Source organism: Barbus barbus (assembly GCF_936440315.1).
Source record: "Barbus barbus genome assembly, chromosome: 17".
NCBI classification, from domain to species: domain Eukaryota; kingdom Metazoa; phylum Chordata; class Actinopteri; order Cypriniformes; family Cyprinidae; genus Barbus; species Barbus barbus.
In genome coordinates, this window is record NC_136745.1 from 31,367,535 (window position 1) to 31,391,796 (window position 24,262).

Below are 24,262 nucleotides of genomic sequence, written 5' to 3' on the forward strand. Positions count from 1 at the left end.
GCATTAATAATGTTTTGATATTTTAAACATGAAATGTTTAAAAAAATGAAAAGATACAGTAAATGTGAAATTAAGCATCAAGTCACTGTTAATAAGTGAGTCATTGCGATTGAACCGAATCATTTAAACGATTGATTGATTGATTGATTGATTGATTGATTGATTGATTGAGCAACATGATGGTGTTTTGTTCCTGAATCAGAGACGCAAAACAGCGCTGTGGCTGTGTTTGGAATATTTTTTGTTGTTGAAATGGCACAAAAACAGGAATTATGGTGGCTAAAACGTAAGTCTCTTGATATTAACTTATTGTTTATTGAACTGTTAAATAAAATCAATATCACATTTGTAACCATGCTCATTTTTAAAGAAAAAAACGTCACTCTTCGTGTGATATTGATTAACTATATGAATTGATAAAATATATACATTTTCTGCCCCCTTGTCTTGAATTATGATCCTTCTTAATGCATATTAATAGACTGATTCATGCACTAGTTAGTCTAACCAGTCTTCATCACATAGTCCTGTATGAGTGCACTCTGTAGATGTGTTTTGTTTGGTTTTTGCAACATACTCGATAATGTCATGATGTCTTACGAGTTGAGTATTTACGCTAAACCTGCACAGATTTTGCTTTAAACACAAAGGATGCTCACATCAAATGTTGATTTAATTGAGTTAATAGAAGTTAATTGATCAAGAAAATCTATTTATGACATTATTTTTGACAGCATCCTCATTTTACAGCATTTTTACACTTTGCAGGAGGTTTCTTGAAGCGTCTTGGAGACAGTTCTTCTGGATTGAGTCTCAGTTTGTTCTGCTTCTTCATGTCATTCCAGACAGACTGGATGTTTGGAAATGTAAACTGATATTTCTTACAGACACACTACAGCAGAAGATAGAAATAACTGACTTAAAACCATTTTATAACTGCTGGAAATACTAGTGTTATAATATTCTGGCCACCACTGCATACAAAAATAAATAAATAAAAATGACAAAAACACAAAATTATTAAAATTGTATCTAAAATTAGCAATAAAATAAGCATATAATATAAAAATAAAATGTAAATATTAACAAAACCTATAGTAGAATCTGAATGATAGTGAAATAAGACAGATTTGAGGTTGTCTGGAGTGGATCTGGAGCTCTGTGATTGGTGTGTGAGATCAGACAGCCGTTCTGTCGGGTCATGATCTTAAAGACGTTCCTGAGTTAGATGATGTTCTAGGCTGGTGTCAGAGCCCCAGACAGCAGAGGAGCCGCGAGCGTTCCTCCTGCAGATGATGCTGCGGATCAAAGGGGAAGCTCCTTCTCCTCCACAAGCTTTCACATCAGATAAAGCTGCTACACAGTCAGCATCGGTCTTATTTCACCATCTCAACAACCGTTTATCGTCTCTGAACAACCAGGATTGCACAATCTTGAAAAACCTTCTTATGTGTGGAAGCCTCATTTACCCTACATTTCACTGCTGGTTATACTCTGTATAATTGTGTATGTGACAAATAAAAAAATCTTGAAAAGACCTGGAAAAGTCATGAAAATTCATAAAATCTGAAAACTCCATGGGCACTTTTATAATGAACATACATTGATGTAGTGATGTATACAAGCTTAATAATATTTTTTTGGATAGAAAATGTGAGTTAAAAATATAAATGCAAATCTTTTCCAGTCTTCCTAATCTACCTGATAAAGTCATAAAAATGATTGGTTAAAAAGACCATGCAGTTCTTGAAACATAGGGGTTTATTGTGTATTTCTGCTTTCATTTGGTGGATTGAAGGTAAAAATAGTTTCATCAAGGTACTTTTATTGTTATAAATCAATAATACCGTGGATGAATCAATAAAGCGTGGATGGATATACATGATCCAAGATGGCGGCGCGATCAGACGCAGCGGCTGCTCCGGGTCCCAAAGACGGTGCTTTTATGTCTTTTAATGTCGTCTGTTCGTCTCCAAATAGTGTCAGTTTACCGCTAACTCATAAGGAAATCACCCCAAAACTCATCTATGATCGCCAAAGTCTTTTGGATATCGGCAACGCATACAAACAACAACTCTCGCCGGCGGCTACTGAGAAGCTACGAGGCCTTTGTTTACTGCTGAACCCGGACCTCGAGACCACGGCCTCGCCTACTGACGCTACCCGCACAAGGCAGCGTCGCAAGCGGTGTGAGAGAGGACGGAAGCGCGGTAAGCACGGAGGTATACGAGCTAGGCTAAGAGCTAACCCCACAAGACCGGCTCTTCCAACACTCATGCTCTCAAACGTTGAAGCCATGGATGACAGCAGAGGTTCGTGGGCTGCTAAAGACCAGAGATGAAGCATTCAGATCAGGAGATAAAGCAGCCCTCAAAACAGCAAGAGTCAGTCTGTCCTGTGGCATCAAAAATGCAAAACGGTCATATGCTCAAAAAATCAACAATCACTTCACAGACAGCAGAGACACACGGAGCCTGTGGCAAGCCGTTCAGACCATCACTGACTACAAGCCCCCGCCACAGGCCTGTGATGAGGACACATCCCTCCCCGATGCACTCAACCACTTTTATTCACGGTTTGAAATGCAGAATGACACACCTGCACAAAAACTGCCCACACCTCCCAACGACCGGGCGCTCTGTCTGTCTCCAGCCGACGAAAGGAAGACCCTATCTAGGATTAACCCACGCAAGGCTGCGGGTACTGACAACATACCTGGCCGTGTTCTGAGAGACTGTGCTGCACAGCTGACAGATGTCCTAACAGATATCTTCAACACCTCGCTGAGCCAGGCAGTCGTCCCCACATGTCTCAAATCCACAACAATCATACCGGTACCAAAGAAACCACCACTGACCATCGACAGCTCGACTGTGGAGAGAGTCAGCAGCACTAAATTCCTGGGGGTGCACAGAGGATCTCACCTGGACCACCAACACCATGTCACTCTCCAAAAAGGCACAACAGCGCCTACACTTTCTCCGCCGGCTGAAAAGAGCAAGTCTCCCTCCACCCATCCTCACCACATTCTACAGAGGCACCATTGAGAGTGTGCTGACCAGCTGCATCACTGTCTGGTACGGGAACTGCAGTGCTGCTGACCGCAAGACCCTCCAGCGGACAGTGAACACAGCTGCAAAGATCATCGGTGCCCCTCTCCCCTCCATCCTGGACATCTTCCTTACACGATGCTCCAGCAAAACCAACAGCATCGTGAAGGACTCCACCCATCCCTCCCACAGTCTCTTCCAGCTCCTACCATCAGGAAGACGGTACCGGAGCATCAGAGCCCACTCCGCCAGACTGCTCAACAGCTTTTTCCCCCAGGCTGTGCGAGCCCTGAACTCAAACCACCCCGCCCCCCTCTGAAACCCCATGCAAACCCCTACCTCCTGAAACATGGACCCCCCCCCAACCTTACCACACCAAAGAAAAAACTGTATGGAACTTTTCTGTGCAATTGGAAGTGTGCTACACACAGGTGAGTGGGCCTGTACAAACCACCTGTAGTAACACACTCTCCTCTATGTGCACTATGGACACTTTACACTATGGACACTTTACACACACTGCTGCGTGAACACAATCCCACAAAAGACTCAGCAATATATGTATGTTTACATGCTCATGCTCTACAAATCATCCTGCACTGTTCCCCAACCAGCTGCTGACTCAAAATGTCTCTCTCTGCACATGTACAGTATTTGTGAAGCATTCGTATAGTTGTATTTTTTATCTTCTATTTTTTAGTTTGTATAGGGTAAATACTTATATATAGTATACTTCTAGTTAAATCTGTCAGTAGGTTAGTAGTGTATAGGTTTATAGTGTTTTTCACTTCATTGTTGTATGTCTGTATTTATGTAGCACCGTGGTCCTGCGAGACACGACATTTCGTTCCACTGTATCTCCCCACATGTAGCAGAATGACAATAAAGCTCAATTTGAACTTGAATAAAAATACTAATAAATATACAGAACTTAAAAATCCTCATTTGTAAACCTTGGATGCATTACTGTAATTTTATTTATTTATTTTGTAAGAACATGCGGCTCCTGAAACGCGAGCTATGGGTCAAACTGGTCATGGTTCCTCCTCCGCTCGTATCAGCTGTGTGTGTCTGAACCTCGTGCGCATCTCTCTGAACCTCTATCTGTGTTTTTGCAGGAAAGCAGATGGAACTTCCTGTTCGGTTTCATGGCACTTCCTGCCTTGCTGCAGCTGTGTGTCCTGCCGTTTCTGCCCGAGAGTCCGAGATTCCTGCTGATGGAGCGCCGGGACGAGGCGGGAGCAGAGAAAGGTCTTCATCATCATCACACACACAGATTCTGTCCTGATGTTCACACACAGTGACCGATGAAGCAGGAGTTAAGTCAAGTCACCTTTATTTATGTAGCGCTTTTAACCATACAGATTGTGTCAAAGCAGCTTTACAGTATCAAATAGGAAAATAGTGTCAATAATGCAAAAGAACAATAGTAAACACTCAATTTTCAGTTAAAGGCAGTTCATTATTGAATTCAGTGATGTCATCATCCAGCTCAGTTCAATTGAAATAGTATATGTGCAATCAAGTCGACGATATCGCTGGAAATTAAGTGTCCCCAACCAGTGTTCGAACTATACCGTGGACTTTGGGGGAGCCCAACTTTTTTTTTTTTTGTTACGGGGGGGTCTATGGGATCGTGTGCTTGCGCGTGGACTTCCAATGACTTAGAGCCCTGTACGGGCCTCAAAATTAGGCCCTAGCCTGGCCCTGGCCTGAGACGCTCAGGCCCTAGCCCGGCCCACGTCCGACATCTTACCAGAATTACCAGCCCGAGTCCGACCCGAGCCCATCTTTTTTTCCCTCTTCTCCTAAAACAGTTTATTCTGTTTCGGCTATTAAAATAGTTCAGTTTTGTGTGTAATGGCAAAATTATTATATTTTGTTTCGTTTTTTTATTAAGTTAATTTAGAAAAACATTTGGAGCATTTTTGTTTGTTAAATAGCCAATAAGTTTTTGTTTTTTAAAGTAACGACCAAGCGGCCAGCGGCATGAGCTGATCATATATGTTTGATAAATTTAGCCTTCTCATATCATCACGACTTGCCTAAAATAAAATCTATAGATATACTAAAACAGTTCAAGTATACAACAATGTTTAAACGTTAAACCTGCACTATAATAATAATGTGCACTAGTCTATATCTGAGTTTGTGCTGAGAGTGGAAGCTAAAGCTGCTCTGCAGGACATGGAGGCACCAGCAAACACTTGCATTGTTTTCAGTGGAAACACATTAAAATAACCTACGCCCGCCATTTTTTTATTTTTATTTTTTATTTTTTGATAAAGGTAAGAGTAATACATCATTCGGACCTGTAAAGGGTCTACTTGTATTTGTGTGCACTCACAATACCAACAAAAGGTAGTTCTTTTATAAACCAAAGAAAACAAACCTGATGTGCTTTCTGCGTCTTGAACAGGAGCTTCAGCTGAGAATACATGCCTCACAGACATGATAAATATATCTATAGAAAGCTTTAAATTATCACTTAACGAAATAAAAAATTGAAAACAAAAACTATTTTATTATAATCTTAATCATAATCAATAAAGATGCATTTCTCTCTAAAGGCGCGTCTAATGAGGAGACGGCGAGTCAGGATCAGCAACTTCATCCTTGTGACACAGACTCAGAAAACATTAGTTTATTAGTAAATAATTCAAATATCTCCTTACTATTTCCTGCAGACACATTCATGGTTATGTTTGCTGGGGTTTTCCAGCAAGTTTTAGTCTATTGCGTGCATTTGAACGTGTGGTGGCTTCCGCCTTTTTCTATGAAGAATCACTGTCAGAGTCTTGGGGTTTTGATGCCAGAAGATAAAGTCTATTACAAAAGAGAATAAAGCCGAGAAGTTTTCTGCAGAAAAGATCTCTAGAATGTTCTCTGTGTCCTCTTTAAATAGTTTTTCCTCTAGGTGTGTTCAGTACATTTCACAGATGTGCATTTTACCTTTTTTGGTTATATTCCTTATACATATGTTCCCTCCCTACAGAGAAGGGGGCTCCTAGACGTGTTTTATAGTAAGGATTTTTGTATTTTTTTTACATATGTTTCCTATCATGAGGGTCAGTACATTTCCATTTATGCAGGCCTCCAACACACAGGCATATGATTATAATGGAAATATAGCTTAATACATAAATGGTTAAATTCACATTAATTATGCCTGATTAATTCATATTTTGACTAATAAAAATCTTCTACAAACGCAGAACTCTTCAGCTGCTGCTGCTGCTGTGGGACACTAAACACCATTGAGCTGCTCTCAGTCGCGACAGCACGGTCTTGTTGTTTCCACCAGCCTGCCAATTTTTTTCATCACTAATCGATGGATGTCTACAATATAAAGATAAGGAGAAACCCAAAACAGGCCAGAGGCCCGGCCCGCGTCTGAACTATGACGTGGAAATTAGCCCGAAGCCCGGCCCTAGAGGCGTAAAAAAGTCAGGGCCCGTCGACCCCGGGCCGAAATGCAGGGCTCTACAATGACTTCTTGCGTTGTCATATATGATGCTAACTGCAGAATGGATTTCAAGGACTGCGCGCACAGATCTACGGCTAATGTTGAATCCAACGTTTATATTTTTCCTACGAATCTTTGAGTTAACGTACTAAACATGAGTGGAATTCATTTGCACCGCAGCGCCCCCACACCTTGATGCTCATGACAAGAATAGCATGTATAGTTATCTTTATTGAAGTGAATTAGGTTTAAATCGCCGTCATGCATGAATGAATGATATTTTTGCAATTTTACACATAATAATCCAAGATGATCACATTACACAAAACTGAAATTGCACGTCAAAATAACAGTCAATATTTTTTGAGCCCCCCCAAAAATTCACAAATCACGTTTTCAGGGGAGCCCATGTCTTATTAAGGGGAGCCAAGCTCCTCCTAGCTCCCCCGTAGTTTGCGCACTATCCCCAACTAAGCAAGCCAGAGGCAACACTGGCAAGGAACCAAAACTCCATCGGTGACAGAATGGAGAAAAAACCTTGGGAGAAACCAGGCTCAGTCGTGGAGCCAGTTCTCCTCTGACCAGACGAACCAACAGTTCAATTCCAACTGTAGCAAAGTTAGATTGTGCAGAGGACTCATCTGGTTCCTGTGGTCTTGTCCTGATGGCCGTCTAGATGACAGGGTCTTCACTGGGGTCTGTCTCTGGGGCTCATCTAGGTGTTCTGGTCTCTGCTGACGTTCAGGGCTGTAGAGGTCATCTCTAGGTGTTGATCCACCATCTAGTCTGGATCTGGGTGGCTACAGTGATCTCGGAAATAAGAAAGAAACAGACTAATATTAGCGTAGATGCCATTCTTCTAACAATGTAACAAGTACATCGGCTGTTTTGGGGATGTGTTCCCGGTTCCGGTTGACCTAATTAATGCAGCCTAACAATCCTTTTACGTATTTGAATTATAGAAATGCGATAGTGTATTATGTGTAAGACAGGTTAAAGAGATGGGTCTTTAATCTAGATTTAAACTGACCGAGTGTGTCTGCCTCCCGAAATCTATACGATGTTTAATAGGGAGCCAGTGCAGTGTTGACAAAACCGGGCTAATGTGGTCATACTTCCTGGTTCTAGTAAGAACTCTAGCTGCTGCATTTTGGACCATCTGTAGTTTGTTTACTAAGAGTGCAGAAGAACCACCCAATACAGCATTACAATAATCTAGCCTTGAGGTCATAAATGCATGAATTAACATTTCTGCATTTGACATTGAGAGCATAGGTCTCAATTTAGATGTATTTTTAAGATCAAAAAATGCAGTTTTACATCTGCTAGAAATGTGGCTTTCGAAAGAAAAGATTGCTATCAAATAGCACACATAGGTTCCTAACTGATGACGAAGAATTTACAGAGCAGCCATTAAGTGTTAGACAGTGTACTAGGTTATTACATGTGGGGGGGCCGATAATTAACACCTGTTTTTTTCTGAATTTTAGCAGTAAGAAATTACTCGTCATCCAGTTTATATCGACTATGCATTCCGTTAGTTTTTCAAATTGGTGTGTTTCGCCAAGCCACTAAGAAATATAGAGCTGAGTATCATCAGAATAACAGTTAAAGCTAACACCATGTTTCCTAATGATATCTCCCAAGGGTAACATGTAAAGCGTGAAAAGTAAGGGGCAAAGTACTGAGCCTTGAGGTACTCCATAGTGCACTTGTGATAGGTATGATACCTCTTCATTTACTGCCACAAATTGATGGCGGTCAGATAAGTACGATTTGAACCATGCCAGTGCACTTCCTCTAATGCCAACATCATTTTCTAGTCTATTTAAAAGAATGTTGTGGTCAATATTGTCAAACGCGGTGCTAAGATCCAGTAGCACTAATAGAGAGATAGACTCTAGACTGGTTTTGAGTGAAAACGGTTGATTAAACTCTCATTTAAGTCATTTATTCTCATCTAACTTGCCATCAAGGTCAATTTGAGGAGGTTTGGGCTCTGAGATCAAACTCTCTGCTGCTTTCTTCTGCTTGTTGTGGTTTCTGGTGTTCATGATGAGATCAGGTGTGTTCAGACTGACAGAATGAGGCTGAGCACATCACATCACAACACCAATCAAACACTCCGCTCCTGTGAGGAAACACGTGTGTGTGTGTGTGTGTGTGTGTGTGTGTGTGTGTGTGTGAGTGTGAGTGTGAGAGAGAGAGAGAGAGAGAGAGAGAGACAGGTCCGTGCTTCAGTGCTGCTCTTCTGCAGTTCTTTCATATTAGTATTTCTGATTGCACACATACACAGAAAAAAATCATTCATTCACATCTCAATTAACTGTGATTATTCAAGACAAAAATATATGAATCAAACTAAATATTTCAGTTAATTTATGCCGTATTTAAGGCTTAAATAGGAAGAATCTCTTTAACCCTGTAATGCCTGATATATGAAATAATAATCAGCAAAATCTATTTCTATGAAAGATTTATTGAACCTTTAGAAAAGAAAAAATGTAAAAAAAAATTTTGTATCTTATTCGATACTTTTATGGCTCATATAGTCTGTGTGTGTGTGTGTGTGTGTGTGTGTGTGTGTGTCTGTGTCTGTTTCACAGCGTTCCAGGCGTTCCTGGGCCGGTCAGACGTGGCTCGTGAGCTGGAGGAGGTTCACGCTGAGAGTCGTTCTCAGATCACTCAGAGGACTGCGTCGGTGCTCGATCTCTTCCGGAAGCGGTCGCTCCGCTGGCAGCTGATCACAGTGATCGTCGTCATGAGCTGCTATCAGCTCTGCGGACTCAACGCCGTGAGTTTGTCAGGAACATTCACACACACACACACTACTTGACAACAGTTTGGGGTCATGAAAGAATTTTAGCCCTAGAAATTCTTATGAGTAAAATATCTCTGAAGTATATTCCCATTCATATTCACAATTTTGAGCACTCCAGGTTGATTATGAACATGAAATTATCCAGCCACGGCTTCCTGTTTCACAGAAATATAAATATACATGGTGGATCGGGGAGCTTTGTGCCCTTGGCCTTTGGCCTGTCCACACAGACTGAGGCTATATGGCCCCCCCCAAAACATTTCTTTGGGAACGTTCCCCTCTGGCGGCCATACTGGAGGAGCAGGTTCATGGGAACGCTCAGGAGAAGAGGGCTCTTGGGGGCGCTCTGGAGGAACGGGCACATGAGGGCGCTCTGGAGAAGCGGGCACTTGAGGGCGCTCTTGCAGCGCGGACATTTGAGGGCGCTCTTGCAGCGCGGACACTTGAGGGCGCTCTTGCAGCGCGGACACTTGAGGATCGGGAACGGCACTCCTGGCCGTGGCTTGAGAACTGGATTCTCAGGGTTCGGGATCGGCACTCCTGGCCGTGGCTTGAGAACTGGATTCTCGGGGTTCGGGATCGGCACTCCTGGCCGTGGTCTGAAAACTGGATTCTCGGAGATCGGGATCGGCACTCCTGGCCGTAACATGAGAACTGGATTCTCGGGATTCGGGATCGGCACTCCTGGCCGTTGCTTGAGAACTGGATTCTCGGGGATCGGGATCGGCACTCCTGGCCGTGACATGAGAACTGGATTCTCAGGGGCGCTCTGAAAGCGCGGATTCAGAGGGGCGCTCTTGTAGCGCAGAGCTGGATGGAACCAGCGGAGACGATGGAGGGCTGGACGGGACCAGCGGAGACGATGGAGGGCTGGACGGGACCAGCGGAGACGATGGAGGGCTGGACGGGACCAGCGGAGACGATGGAGGGCTGGACGGAACCAGTGGGCTGGACGGGACCAGCGGGAACTCAGGTGGGCTGGACGGGACCAGCGGGAACTCAGGTGGGCTGGACGGGACCAGCGGGAACTCAGGTGGGCTGGACGGGACCAGCGGGAACTCAGGTGGGCTGGACGGGACCAGCGGGAACTCAGGTGGGCTGGACGGGACCAGCGGGAACTCAGGTGGGCTGGACGGGACCATCATCGCCGTCCTGGGCGGCGGGACCATCATCGCCGCGAACGGCGCAACGTTCATCGCCTGTTGCGGCGGTTTCCTTCTCGCCGCGGGCGGAACATTCTTCGCCGTGGATAAGGCTCCGGCTCTGGGTCGGAGACTCTCCAGACACCGGATGACTGCTTCCTCCCAGTCGAGGTCGGAGGTGTCTGGGAGCTCTCGCTGCTGGTGGAAGGTGAGCCCGAGCATCATCTTTAGTGTCCCTCCATCCAGCGAGCTGGTGAGGGCGAGAGGCGCAAACGCCAACACAAAGCTTGCTGGGTCCTTGATGGCGTGAGCCAGATCGAAAAACTGCGCCAGTTCGCCCATCTTCTGTTGTGGTCTGTTCATCTGTTACGGTACCGTGGTTGTAGTATAAAAAGCGCTCGACCAAGGCATAAACAAAAGGAGTAGTCTTTAATAGACAGCATCAACACACGTTTGACAATTGTTAACTTATGAACAGACAAAAACCAAGGGAAAACTCAGGACTTATAAAGGGGCTGGAACAAACGAGAAAACAAGATAATTAAATCAAACACAGGTGACGGGGATGATAGATAATTAACTAATGACAGGAACTAAAACAGAAAGAACCAAATATGGGCAAAAAGGAAACTAAACAGAAACAGATACGTTACACCAACATCACCACATGTTGTTTGGGAGGGGTTCACTGTAAAATTGTCTGAAATGTCTATTGCAGTTATTCACCGTATATATTAGGGGAACTTACCGTTAAACATTTAACAGGTTTTTACTGTAGTATTTTCAAACCGTTAAAATCACAGTAATTTTTTACAGTGTCTGTTTGATGGTCCTGTAGATCTGGTACTACACGAACGGGATCCTTCAAGAAGCAGGTTTCCAGCAGACCCTGATCCCGTACATCACTCTCAGCACCGGCGGCATCGAGACGCTGGCCGCCATCATATCGGTAAGAGAACGAGACCCATCCAGTCATCACTGACCTGATCTGAACAATCACTCTAGTGTCTTCTGCTTTACAGCTCACACTGAGCTTGGCCTCATCGATTCTCATATTATCCTGCTTTGAAAGCGTCTGTGTTGTGGAATGATGTGCTGTAATGAGTTTAGGGAGAAGGGAAGAGCCGTGTGCTCCTGGGAAATCACAGGCCGATTGGCCTGAATCAGAGAGCATCATGGGAATTCTGCATTAGCAGCACAATGGACACGAGCAGAGTGAGTGTGATAGTGATGCTCCCATGATGCTCTCTGATCACAAACAAACGTCCAGCAGAACACGAGCAGAGATCGAGTCTAGAGGACTAGTTCAGTACTATATCAGCATCATCCACTAATAACAACACACGTGTGCGTGTGCGCACGCACGTGTCTGTCTGTGTGTGTGTGTGTGTGTGTGTGTGTGTGTGAGAGAGACCTGTCTGACTAATTTTAAACTGATAAATTAAACTATTTATTCCATCCATGTTATAAAATGGTTAAATGAAATAATAAATTGAGCCATTTTAAATGGAAAATAATAGACAAAGTAAAAAATGTTTTAAAATAATTTAAAATAAAATAATACATTCATAAATTAATTTTAAACTGTAAAAAAAAAAATGTTTAATTTGTTATTAAATGTAGTTAAAATAATCATTTAAGCCATCTTAAAATTGAATACTTAGTTGACGTTTAAAACGGTTTATGCAATTCATGCTTTAAAATGTTGCTAAACAAAACAGATTATTTTTAAATTGGTCAAATAAAATTGTTAATGCAATTAACGTTATAGGATGTAGTTAAATAAAATAATAAATTGTGACTTTAAATGGAAAAATAAATAGAAATATTAAAAATGTTTATGTAATTCCTTTTTTTTAAATGTTGTCAAATAAATTGAATTATTTTAAAATAGAAAAATAAATAGACATTTAAAACTGTGTATTAAATTTATGTAATTTATTTACAATCAGTGACGCTTCATGTATATTTGCCGAGGTGTTTTGTGCCAGTAACAGTACTGAGAGTGATTGTAGCAGTGCAGATTAAACTGAAATGAAGCGCTGTGTGTTTCAGGGTTTAGTGATTGAGAAAGTCGGTCGGAGGCCGTTACTGATCTTCGGTTTTTCAGCCATGGCTGTTTTCTTCAGTCTCCTCACAGTCTTCCTGCATTATCAGGTAAATCACAGTCACATCCACACACTAAACACACATTCCTGTCCCTGCAGCACAAAAGCAGTCATCAGTAGCACAGGTATATTTGTAGCAATAGCCAACAATACATTGTATGGATCAAAATTATACATTTCTATTTTATGACAAAAATCATTAGGATATTAAGTAAACATCAAAAAATATATCAATATAAATGTGTCAAAGCTTAATTTTTGATTAGTAATATGCATTGCTAAGAACTTCATTTGAACAACTTTAAAGGAGATTTTCTCAATATTTAGATTTTTTTGCTCCCTCAGATTCCAGATTTTCAAATAGTTGTATCTCAGACAAATATTGTCCGATCATAACAAACCATACATCAATGGAGAGATTATTTATTCAGCTTCAGATGATGTATGAATCTCAATTTCAGAAAATTGACCCTTATAACTGGTTTTGTGCTCCAGGGTCACATTTTATCACTCTGATCTCAAGCCGTGTATGTGTGTGTGTGTGTGTGTGTGTATGTGTGTGTGTGTGTAGGACAGGTTCTCCTGGATGCCGTATCTCAGCTTCACCTCCATTCTGCTTCTGATTGCTTCCTTCTGCTCCGGTCCAGGTACAGACGTGTGTGTTCATCATGTGTCAGAGGTTAAAGGTCACTGTTCTGGGTCAGTTCTGATCATAAGAATATAAAGGAGATGTTCCTCGACTGTCTGAATAAGTCATTGGTTTGGAGGCATATATCCAGCTCTTGCTCTCATTGACCTTCAGAAGGACGAAACGATGCTGAATCTCTAATAACTCACTTTAATATACAGTACGAAATGAAGTGAACAGCCATATGAATATGAATCGAGAAACTGTCACTGTTTCCCGCAGATGGTTTGCATCTCATTTACACTGTCTCTTGACTGGACAGCAGAAATAAATATTAATGTCAGATGCACACACACACACAGACACACACACAGAGAGAGAGAGACATACACACACACACACCTCTGAGAGAGAGAGAGAGAGAGAGAATCATGATGGACAGACAGGTATCAGCCTCACCTCAGAGTGTGTGTGTGTGTGTGTGTGCAGATGGTTGTGGTCGTTGTGTTATTAAGTGACTGATCCAGATGTGCAGGAACTCAAATGTTTCCTGCTGTCCAAAAAACATTAAAGCAAATGTTTAAAAATAGATGTGCGGCTCAATCCGAGTCCAATCCTCAGGACACGAGCCCTGAGGACAGAGACTGAGAGACGCACACACACACACACACAGACAGACACACACACAGACACAGAGAGACAGACGGCTGGAGGGAGGGAGGGCTGATCTCTCTCAGGGTTTCATTCTCATTCCTCCATTACACTGATTCATTGTGTGTGTGTGTGTGTGTGTGCGTGTGCGTTTATGCATCAAATCTGTGTTAAAGTTCCTCACTCATTCGTTTGTTTGCTTTTTTTCCACACACACACTCACACTTGGATCCACTCTGATTTTTGGATCATTTCAGTCTTACATAAGACAGATTTTTTTTGTTGTTGTTTGTTTCTTCTGATCTTAAAGGTGCCATAGAATGAAAAACTGTCTTTACCCTGGCATATTTAAATAATAACAGTTCTGTACATGGAAATGACATACAGTGAGCCTCAAACACCATAGTTTCCTCCTTCATATGTAAATCTCGTGATTAAAAAAGAGCACTGAAAAACAGGCGAATCAGAACATAACACCGACTGTGCGGCAACAGTCAGGATCACTACGCCCCCAACATTTGCATAAACCCGCCCTTGTTCTAGGCCAGCCACCAGCCGAACCATCAGAAGTTCTGTGAAAGTATTGTGAAGGTATTGTGAAGAAACAAGCGCGGACAACAGTGAAAATGGCAGATCATGGAAATAAATGTTATGTTCCAGGCTGTGCAGGGGATGTGAAGTGTAGGGTTGTTGTCTGTAATCAGAAAGGCACGGAAAGCAAATAACGCGTTCTAATAAACGCGAGCCACTAAAGTGACTTGGTTAGCTGCTAGCTGTAGCCTGTTACAGTACATAAGATTTCACTTACCACATAAACAGAGTACGGAGAGATGAGGATGATGGCGAATGACTTACAGATCCTGAGCACCACTGAAAAGCATCTGATCTTGTGAAATGTGTGGTAAGTACTGCCGCTCCATAGTATAAACATAGTTTGTGCGATCGCATATCTTGAAAGTGAAACTATAACGCGATCGACTGATCGTTCAAAAGCAGTTTCAATACCTTGCGTATTAATAACGGCTCCCTGATGCCCGCATTTTATTTACAGTATAATTACCCGACGATGTAACTGAGAGAAAGTATTTATATTTATATTTTCCTCCCTGTGCTTCCTTCTTGCTGTGAGTTACAGAAATGAGCAGCACTGTGAAACAGCCAATCAGAGCAGAGGTCAACATTGAGCAGCACTGTGAAACAGCCAATCAGAGCAGAGGTCAACATTGAGCTGCACTGTGAAACAGCCAATCAGAGCAGAGGTCAACATTGAGCTGCACTGTGAAACAGCCAATCAGAGCAGAGCTCATTATTATTCATGACCCTGCCAAATAAGCCAATAACAGACCGTTTCATTCTAGGGAGAAATCCTAGGGTTGTAAATGGACATGTAAAATCGTTTCTGGAGATTTTTTGCCCTTACCTAAGCCACATACCTTCTGTGTAGATATCAGAGAACAATTTAAAATACTGTATCAATGCATTCTATGGCACCTTTAAGACATTTCAAATTACAGTTTGAAAATCTCTGACTGACTGATATTTTTATGATGTTCAGCACTGATGATGACACTGAACTGGGATGTCTGGTTTAATTCTATTGTGTGTTCTATTAGGAGATTTAAATACGATTTTTTAAAGAAATAGCTTTCCTGTAGCTCAAATAGTAGTGCATGGCGCTAGCAACGCCAAGGTCATGGGTTCGATTCCCAGGGAAAGCAAGAGCTGATAAAATGTAAAAACTGTAACTTGAATGCAATGTAAGTCGCTTTGGATAAAAGTGTCTGCTAAGTGCATAAATTTTGTTCCATTAAGAAATTTAAAAATTGGTTGTTTCATTCCATGAAAAGGTTTTAAAATATTAGTCATTCTGTTCTGTTAAGAGATTCAAATATTAGCTGATTTTGTTACTTTAAGAGATGTAAATGATGGCTTGTTTTGTTCTGTTTATAAATGTAAATATTGGTTGGTTTTGATTAACAACACAATTGACTCAAGATACTTATGTACATGATAACGGATGTCTTGAATGTCCCAAAAATATCAGTAACTAATTTTCGACAAATCTGAAAGTTACGGTCTTTTGCCTTTGCACGGCAGTTTAGTTATCGTTCTTGGTGTGAACGGGGCTTTAGAGTTTGAAGTGAAAGAGCTGCTGTGCTGTGAGTTCATCATTCTCCTGATTTCATTAGCAGTTATTGAGTGAAACTGTACAGTTACAGTTTTTTTCAGCTGCTTACGCACATTTTCAAAACTTTGAATCTTTTTTTCAAAACTTTACTCACAAGTCCAAGAATTGCACACACAACATGCAAAATGCCTCACATCTCTTGCAAAATGAAGCAGTGCATTCAAAATATCACAAACACATCTGCAAACATTTGCAAACACCTTTGCCATAATATTATATTGTTGGATATATCATATACACAGTGTTATTCAAAACCTAAAGCTCTTCAGAGAGATGTTGATAAATTCACAATAAATACGAAAGTAAGATTAACCAAACCTTTTTTTACTGTAAGCATTTGTGGTTGTAAATACAGTATTACATAGTACTAAAGAAAAGAAACTGTTGTGTAGATGTGTTTATAGGCCTGTTCTAAAGCTATGATTGGTTCAGTAAAGCACATGTGGCATTGCATTCTTTTATCGTGCCTCAAAGTGTGTGGGCATCCAAGGAAGTGCCCTTAGCTGTCTCAGATCTTACCTTAGTAATATAACTTTTTCAGTAGATATTGGTCGTGCTGTTTCATCTTCACCTGTGGTGTTCCTCAAGGCTCTATTTTGGCTCCCATCTTGTTTTCACTGTACATGCTTCCACTAGGTTTAATTTTTAGGAAGCATGGAGTGTCCTTTCATTGTTATGCAGATGACACCCAAATCTATTTACCTTTAAAACACAATGACAAGAAAGGTTTAGAAACCTTGCTTGCATGCTTAGCTGATGTAAGATCTTGGATGTCAAAAAAACTTTAGCATTTAATTTTTTTTTCAACTGCTATACACTACACACATTTTCAAAACTTTGCCAGTTTTTTTCAAAACTTTACACACAAATTCAAGAGTTGCACACAAAATGCCTCACATCTCTTTCAAAATGAAGCACTGCATTCAAAATATCACAAACACATCTCAAAAGCAAATATTTGCAAACACCTTTGCCCTAATATTAATTCCTGTTAGATTTGTGTGTTTCATAGAGAATTGTGTGTTGTGTTTTGCAAATAGTGTTTTATGAAATTGAAAACTGAGTCAAAGTCTGAGAATTAGTGTCTGGTTTTGTAGATTTGGTGTGTGCTTCTGCTGTTTGAGTGACAGCTTTCAGAAACTGTGACAAGGAAAGAGTTTGTGTGGAAGAAGCTGAAAAAAACTGTTATAAAGGCTATGGCTTTCGTTTTAATGAGTAAACTCTGTGATTTTAGACAGAATTACTGTATTGTGATGTCTGTAGTTACTGTGCTTAAAAAATACTTCTAGTTTGGTTTATAACAGATCAGCCTGTGTTTGCTGCTGATCATGAGTTCGATGCACTGATATGTGTGTGTGTGTCAGGCGGTGTGCCATTCGTGTTGACGGGGGAGCTGTTTGAACAGTCGTATCGTCCGGCCGCGTTCATGATCGCAGGAACCGTCAACTGGCTCTCAAACTTCGCTGTGGGACTCCTGTTCCCCTTCATACAGGTGAGAGTAAACACACACACACACACACACGCTGTGTGAGGGTGATGTGAGGCCTGCAGTCTTGCACATATAATCTGATTCCCATAATCCACTGTAGGTCAGAGCATGACACAGAAAAGCACTTTTATTCTCTTTAATGCGTCTGAATGTCTCTGCTGCAGCTGTAAGAATCATACACTGCTCCACGCAACACTGTGCTACTATAGCTTATACTATACTATAAAATTTTACGAGTCTGGAGGCAAAGCAATGAAATTATTGGTCAGAAAGTTATGTAAGCAACAGGCCCATGTGAAAATACAGAAGATACAAGACCCAATATCAAAACAGCTATTTCATAAGTCAGAAGATATTCAGAGAGTGTTCGAAAACTACTATAAAAAAACTTTGATTGTAGATTCTGTTAAAATCGACTTTTTTTCTCATTCCTTTAAAACTGATAAACGGAATGCTAAATTATCTGCAGATATAACTGAGGAGGAATTAAATAAAGAAATATCCATGCTTAAAACAAATAAGTCACTGGGTCCAGATGGGTTTTCATCTGAATGGTATAAGGTATTTACACAACAACTTATCCCTATTTTATTACCAGCTTTTAAATATGTTTTACATGGAGGAGAGTTGCCTCCCTCGTGGAGAGATGCCATTACTTCTGTTAGAGGGGAAAAGCAAACAAGACTGTACAGTTTATAGACCAATCTCTGTCTTTAATATGGATTACAAGTTGATTGTCTCAATCCTAGCTAAAAGGCTCGAACTGATAATGCCGGAACTAATTAACTCCGATCAAACTGGCTTTATTCAGGGTAGGCAAACGCAAGACAACATCAGACGGGCTCTCCAAATTATCAATCATATCCAAGATTCTAATCTACAAGCTGTCCTGCTAAACCTCGATGCCGAAAAGGCTTTTGATTCGGTCAGTTAGCTTTTTCTTAAGGGTATTCTTACACAATTCAATTGTCATGAGAAATTTATTAAAGTAATTCAAAATAAAGTAATTCATATATTCGTGTCCCACTGCAAGAATTTAAATAAATGGTAATCTTTCAAAGACCATTAGACTGGAGAGGGGTGTCCTCTGTCCCCTTTGCTCTTCACATTGTTTATCAAACCCCTGGGGCAATGGATCAGGCAAAACTCAAAAATAAAAGGTACAGTCATGGCCAAAAGTATCAGCACCCTTGGTAAATATGATCAAAGAAGGCTGTGAAAATTAATCTGCATTGTTAATCCTTTTGATCTCTTATTTAAAAAATTCACAAAAATCTAACCTTTCATTGGATAATAAGAATTTAAAATGGGGGAAATATCATTATGAAATGTTTTTCTCAAATACACGTTGGACACAATTATTGGCACCCCTAGAAATTCTTATGAGTAAAATATATCTGAAGTATATTCCCATTCATATTCACAATTTTGAGCACTCCAGGGTGATTATCAGCTCGCTGGTTTGTTCACTTCTATTTTTAATGAGTCCCTTGCTACCTCTGTGGTTCCCACCTCATTAAAAAAATCCATCATTATCCCTGTGCCAAAGAACAATAAACCCTCTTGCCTGAATGACTATCGCCCAGTTGCCCTCACATCTATAGTCATGAAGGTTTTTGAGAGACTTGTAAAGAGCCACATCTGCTCCTCCATCCCTGATACTCTGGACCCTCTTCAGTTTGCCTATCGCCCAAACAGATCCACGGACGATGCCATTTCTCACGTTCTCCACTCTTCCCTCACACACTTGGATAGCAACAATGGAAATTATGTAAGGCTGCTATTCATTGACTATAGCTCAGCTTTCAACACTATAGTCCCCATCAAGCTGGCATCTAAACTCACAGACCTCGGCCTAAACTCCTCACTCTGTGACTGGATTCAAGACTTCCTCACCGGCAGACCTCAAGTGGTGAAGGTTGGCCAGTTCACCTCAAACTCCATCACTCTGAACATAGGAGCCCCACAGGGCTGTGTCCTGAGTCCCCTGCTCTACTCTCTCTACACGCATAACTGCGTGTCCTCTCACAGCTCCACATCTATTATCAAATTCGCTGATGATACTGTGGTTCTGGGCCTCATCTCCAACAACGATGAGACCGCATACTTGGACGAGGTAGAGAGACTCACATCATGGTGCCAGGACAACTGTCTCTCTCTGAATGTGAGCAAAACTAAAGAGCTGATCATGGACTTTAGGAAGAGACAGCAGCAGCCCTATACCCTGTATAATTGTGTATGTGACAAATAAAAATCTTGAATCTCTTGAATCTTGAATCAATAAGTGACTGACTCTGTTATAAATCTTATAATGGGCAATCTTAAATAGGTTTTAAAAAGTATTGAATAAAAGGGTGCCGTTAATTGTGTCCAAAGTGTATTAGAAAAAAACATTTATTTCATAATGATATTTTCCCCCATTTTAAATTCTTATTATCCAATGAGAGGTTAGATTTTTGTGAATTTTTCAAATAAAAGATCAAAAGGATTAACAATGCAGATTAATTTTCACAGCCTTCTTTGATCATATTTACCAAGGGTGCCGATATTTTTGGCCATGACTGTATTAACATCAAAGATGACGAACATAAAATAGCATAAAATGCTGACGACATATTAGTTTATCTAAAGGATCCAACAAAGTCGTTGGTTGAGCTATTGGAAACATTACAAACCTTAAATTGAATATTCTAAAAACACAGGTATTGACCTTTAATTATAACCCCCCAAACTAAATTAAAAAGGATTATTCCTTAAAATGGGATGTTAAATTTATTAAATACTTAGGAATAAATATCCTCAAGGATATGGACAATTTAGAAATGCTTAATTATGGCCCTATTAATAAAAAAAAATAAAACTTGACATTGCCAGATGGAATCTTTTACCAGTTTTCAACATGAGATCTAGGATAGATTCAATCAAGCAAAACGTCCTCTGTTCCAGTCTTTGACTGTGTCCTTGCCCAAAAAGCATTTCTCAAAATGGGATAAACGGTTTTCTAGATTCACTCGGCAAGGCAAGAAACCAAGGGTAAAAATTAAAACCCTGCAGCTGAGTAAAGAAAAAGGTTTACAAAAATATTTTCAGCACAGTTGAGATTAATTGTCTGTTGGTGCAACCCAGAATATCAAGCAAGATGGATTAAGATAACTTAAAAAAATTGGTTTGAGATCATTAAGGAGCATAATCTAAAGGATTCTGTGAATGTATTGAAATGGGCTTCATATGATTCAGATTTTAAACCAAATACTTTAGACATGCGGCTTACACTATGGGCTAAGAAAGGGATCACTGCTTACTGTTCAGCCATAGATAAAGGACAATTATTAGACTTTAATTCCCTAAAATAAAAATTCAATCTATATTTCAAGGATTTCTTCAGATATCTTCAGCTCCAACAACATTGAGACTTTGCTGCTCGCAGGATACTAACCATTTTCACCTATTTTGGGGTTGTCCTATTTATCAGAAGTTTTTGGAAAGATATGCATAATGTATTAGAAAAGATTTTAGACATTTCAGTTGATTTCAGTTTTGAGGTACTTGACATGGGCAAGGTGTCAATGGTTTCCTGGGAAAGGAAAAACAAATACAGTATATTTATAGAATCATTCTTGCTTCAAGTGAAAAAGCTATTACAAACCTAATCTGCCACAAATCCAGGACTGGATTGACATTGTAAAAAGTATTTTTATTATGGAGAACATTACATTGTATAAATAACCAAAAATGTGTTTTGGTTATTTATAATTTTTTGGTCCAAATGCATTGAGTTTATAACTCCTATTGAACCAAATGTTTTTTTGTTATAGAACATATGTTTTGTGCTTATATATAAATATTGTGTCTACATCCCCTTTCTTTTGTAAATAGTTTTTGCTATAATTGGAAGATAATTTAAAAAGATATATTGATCTGTTTTTCTCATGCAGAACGTTTTGAGCAGTTTTTTTTTTTTTCCCCGAATCAGGAATATAAATTGGAAATGCTGTAAAAGTGACAAATGTCATAAACAGATGTTGTGAATTGTATCTCTTTCCAATAAAAACTTAATTAATATAAATAAAAAAAGTATAATAATTACTGTCGCTGAAATTAATTACTATAATTAAATAATAAAAAATAAATATTTCATGTAATTATACTTAAAATATTTTTTTAAATTCCTACAATTGAATAATAATAAATCATTAATAGTTCATTTGTTTTCAATTTAACTGCTATAAAATAAATTTTAATTTTACAGCTATAAATAATAATAAATAATTAATAATTATTCCATTTTATTTAATTATTTTATTTCTAAGATGTATTATTTTAATTTAATTGCTATAATTAACTAGTAAATAAATAAATATTTCATGTAATTATACTTAAAATATTTTTTTAAATTCCTACAATTGAATAATAATAAATCATTAATAGTTCATTTGTTTTCAATTTAACTGCTATAAAATAAATTTAAATTTTACAGCTATAAATAATAATAAATAATTAATAATTATTCCATTTTATTTAATTATTTTATTTCTAAGATGTATTATTTTAATTTAATTGCTATAATTAACTAGTAAATAAATAATAGTTAACTTATTTAACTTAATTTAACTGCTATAATTAAATAATAATAAATAATTAATAATAAAATTTTATTAGATTTTTATCCCCAAGTTTTATTTCAATTTAATTACTATAATTAAATAAGAAAACATAAGATAATATTATTATATATTTTTTTATTATTATTTAATTTAATTTCATCCCTAAGTTAATTACCTTATCCTCTGTAAGGATGCTGCAGTTTATCCCAAAATCTCTGGTTGTAGCTTTTACTGTTTAGAAATGTGTGTGTGCGTGTGTGTGTTGTCAAACAGTCCTGATGTTCCAGGTGTGTGTGCTCCTTGCAGGAGGCGCTGCAGACGTTTGCGTTCCTGCTGTTTGTGGTGGTTTGCGCCGCCGGAGCCGTTTATCTGCTTGTCGTTCTGCCGGAGACCAAAAACAAGACGTTCATGGAGATCAGCCAGAGTTTCTCCAAGATCAACGGCGTCCCGGTACCGAGCGAGGAGCGAGAGATGAAGGACGCTCTGGACACCGCCGCTGCTAACGGACACAGAAGTGATGGTGTGGAGATGGAGAGCTGCTTCTGAGCCACGCAGGAGTTTATATAATGATGTACGACTGATGTTTCCTTTCAGAAATGATGACCAGCTCTTCATTATGACTGAAGAACGCTTTGAACCTCAGTGGTTTAGAATAAACCCACAGACACGATCAGCTAAACAACACTGTTTTCCAGCATCTAAACATCCTTAAATCACCACACAATGAATGGAGAAGCAAAATTACAAGATATTGCCTCTAGTTTCCTTAAAAAAACAAAAAAAGTGAGAAAAAAAATAAATTATATACCATGAATATATCAAAACTTCATTTTTGATTAGTAATATGCATTGCTGAGAACTTCATTTGAACAACTTTAAAGGAGATTTTCTCAATATTTAGACTTTTTTGCTCCCTCAGATTCCAGATTTTCAAATAGTTGTATCTCAGACAAATATTGTCCTATCATAACAAACCATACATCAATGGAGAGATTGTATTTTATTTTTTAAGATTATTTATTCAGCTTTCAGATGATCCATAAATCTCAATTAAAAAATAATTGACCGTTATGACTGGTTTTGTGTCATATATAATTGTTTTCTTTCTTTTTTATGTTTATTTTTCTGCTCCTATTGGCAGATATTTTTCTTGTTTTCAGTCATAAACTTACATAAAATCTTCTTCATTTTTCATCCAGTACAGTTCACTCCAGTAAATGTTTTGATTTAAGGATGTTTCGATTCAAAACAGCTTTACCGTGTCAAACAGGAAAATAATTAGTCAATAACAAAACGTCATTTTTCCAGTTAAAGTCAGTTGATTGATGATTCAGTGAATCACTGGAAACCAAGACAGAAACAGTGTTGAGCTTCTGCCTCGAGATCAGCCTCGAATTTACCTCTGTATTAATAATAACAATAGATATATTTTCTAGAATATTGTCAGTGTGAAAAATGTATGTAACATCTATTAGACTTTTTAAATAAACTTTCTGACGACTCAAACTCTTCTGTTCATCTCAGTGTCTTGAGTTTGAATGTTCTTGTAAAGGTTTCTAAAAAGTGTTTAGCATTTATCAGTCTGCCAACATTATGGCTTTATTTGCCTGTTGAACCTGGAGGCAGATTTATGAAACCCAGCGCTTCTGAGAGATGCTGATGTTACGCCCCGTCTAGGGGTAAAGGAGTACGAGAACACAGTAGTTTTGAAAAGCAAAATGATCAGTATTTTAATGAGAACAATGGTTTCAACTGTACAATGGGGTAATTTAGCTTCAGGAGCCGACAAGGCCAAAATAACAAACAAAAGCCAACTAATTGTATCCCTCTAAATTCCTTAATTCACAAAACAAAATAAAATACAATACAGATTATGTACCTAACTCCCTGTCCAAAAAAAAATCAACAAAGAAATTCCAACAAAAATAGCGTCGGTCTCCCTAACTCCCCAAAAGGTTATTATATACAAATATTTACAGTGGTTAGCAAACAAGTCCAAACAGGGGCAATCCAGAATCTAGGTCAGAGAACAGGCGGTAGTCAATAGCACAAATAATTGGGAAAAACAAACTAGCAAACAACAATTTAACTCTCTCACGGTCAAACACACACAGA

General features: G+C 39.3%; 1 protein-coding gene across 3 annotated transcripts in view; it reads left to right on the forward strand.

The window, feature by feature from the left end:
- LOC306883778 (solute carrier family 2, facilitated glucose transporter member 9-like) overlaps positions 1-23,650 on the forward strand; it is a 42,340-nt gene extending 18,690 nt beyond the window's left edge. For all 3 annotated transcript variants that reach the window (XM_079439258.1, XM_079439259.1, XM_079439260.1), the window contains 7 exons: positions 4,169-4,301; positions 9,123-9,310; positions 11,318-11,428; positions 12,535-12,636; positions 13,159-13,234; positions 17,419-17,546; positions 22,454-23,650. In XM_079439258.1, the coding sequence (XP_079295384.1) occupies positions 4,169-4,301; positions 9,123-9,310; positions 11,318-11,428; positions 12,535-12,636; positions 13,159-13,234; positions 17,419-17,546; positions 22,454-22,693 (978 nt within the window). In that variant the 3' untranslated portion in view covers positions 22,694-23,650. The remainder of the gene's footprint in view (positions 1-4,168; positions 4,302-9,122; positions 9,311-11,317; positions 11,429-12,534; positions 12,637-13,158; positions 13,235-17,418; positions 17,547-22,453) is intronic.
- The last annotated feature ends 612 nt before the right edge of the window (positions 23,651-24,262 follow it).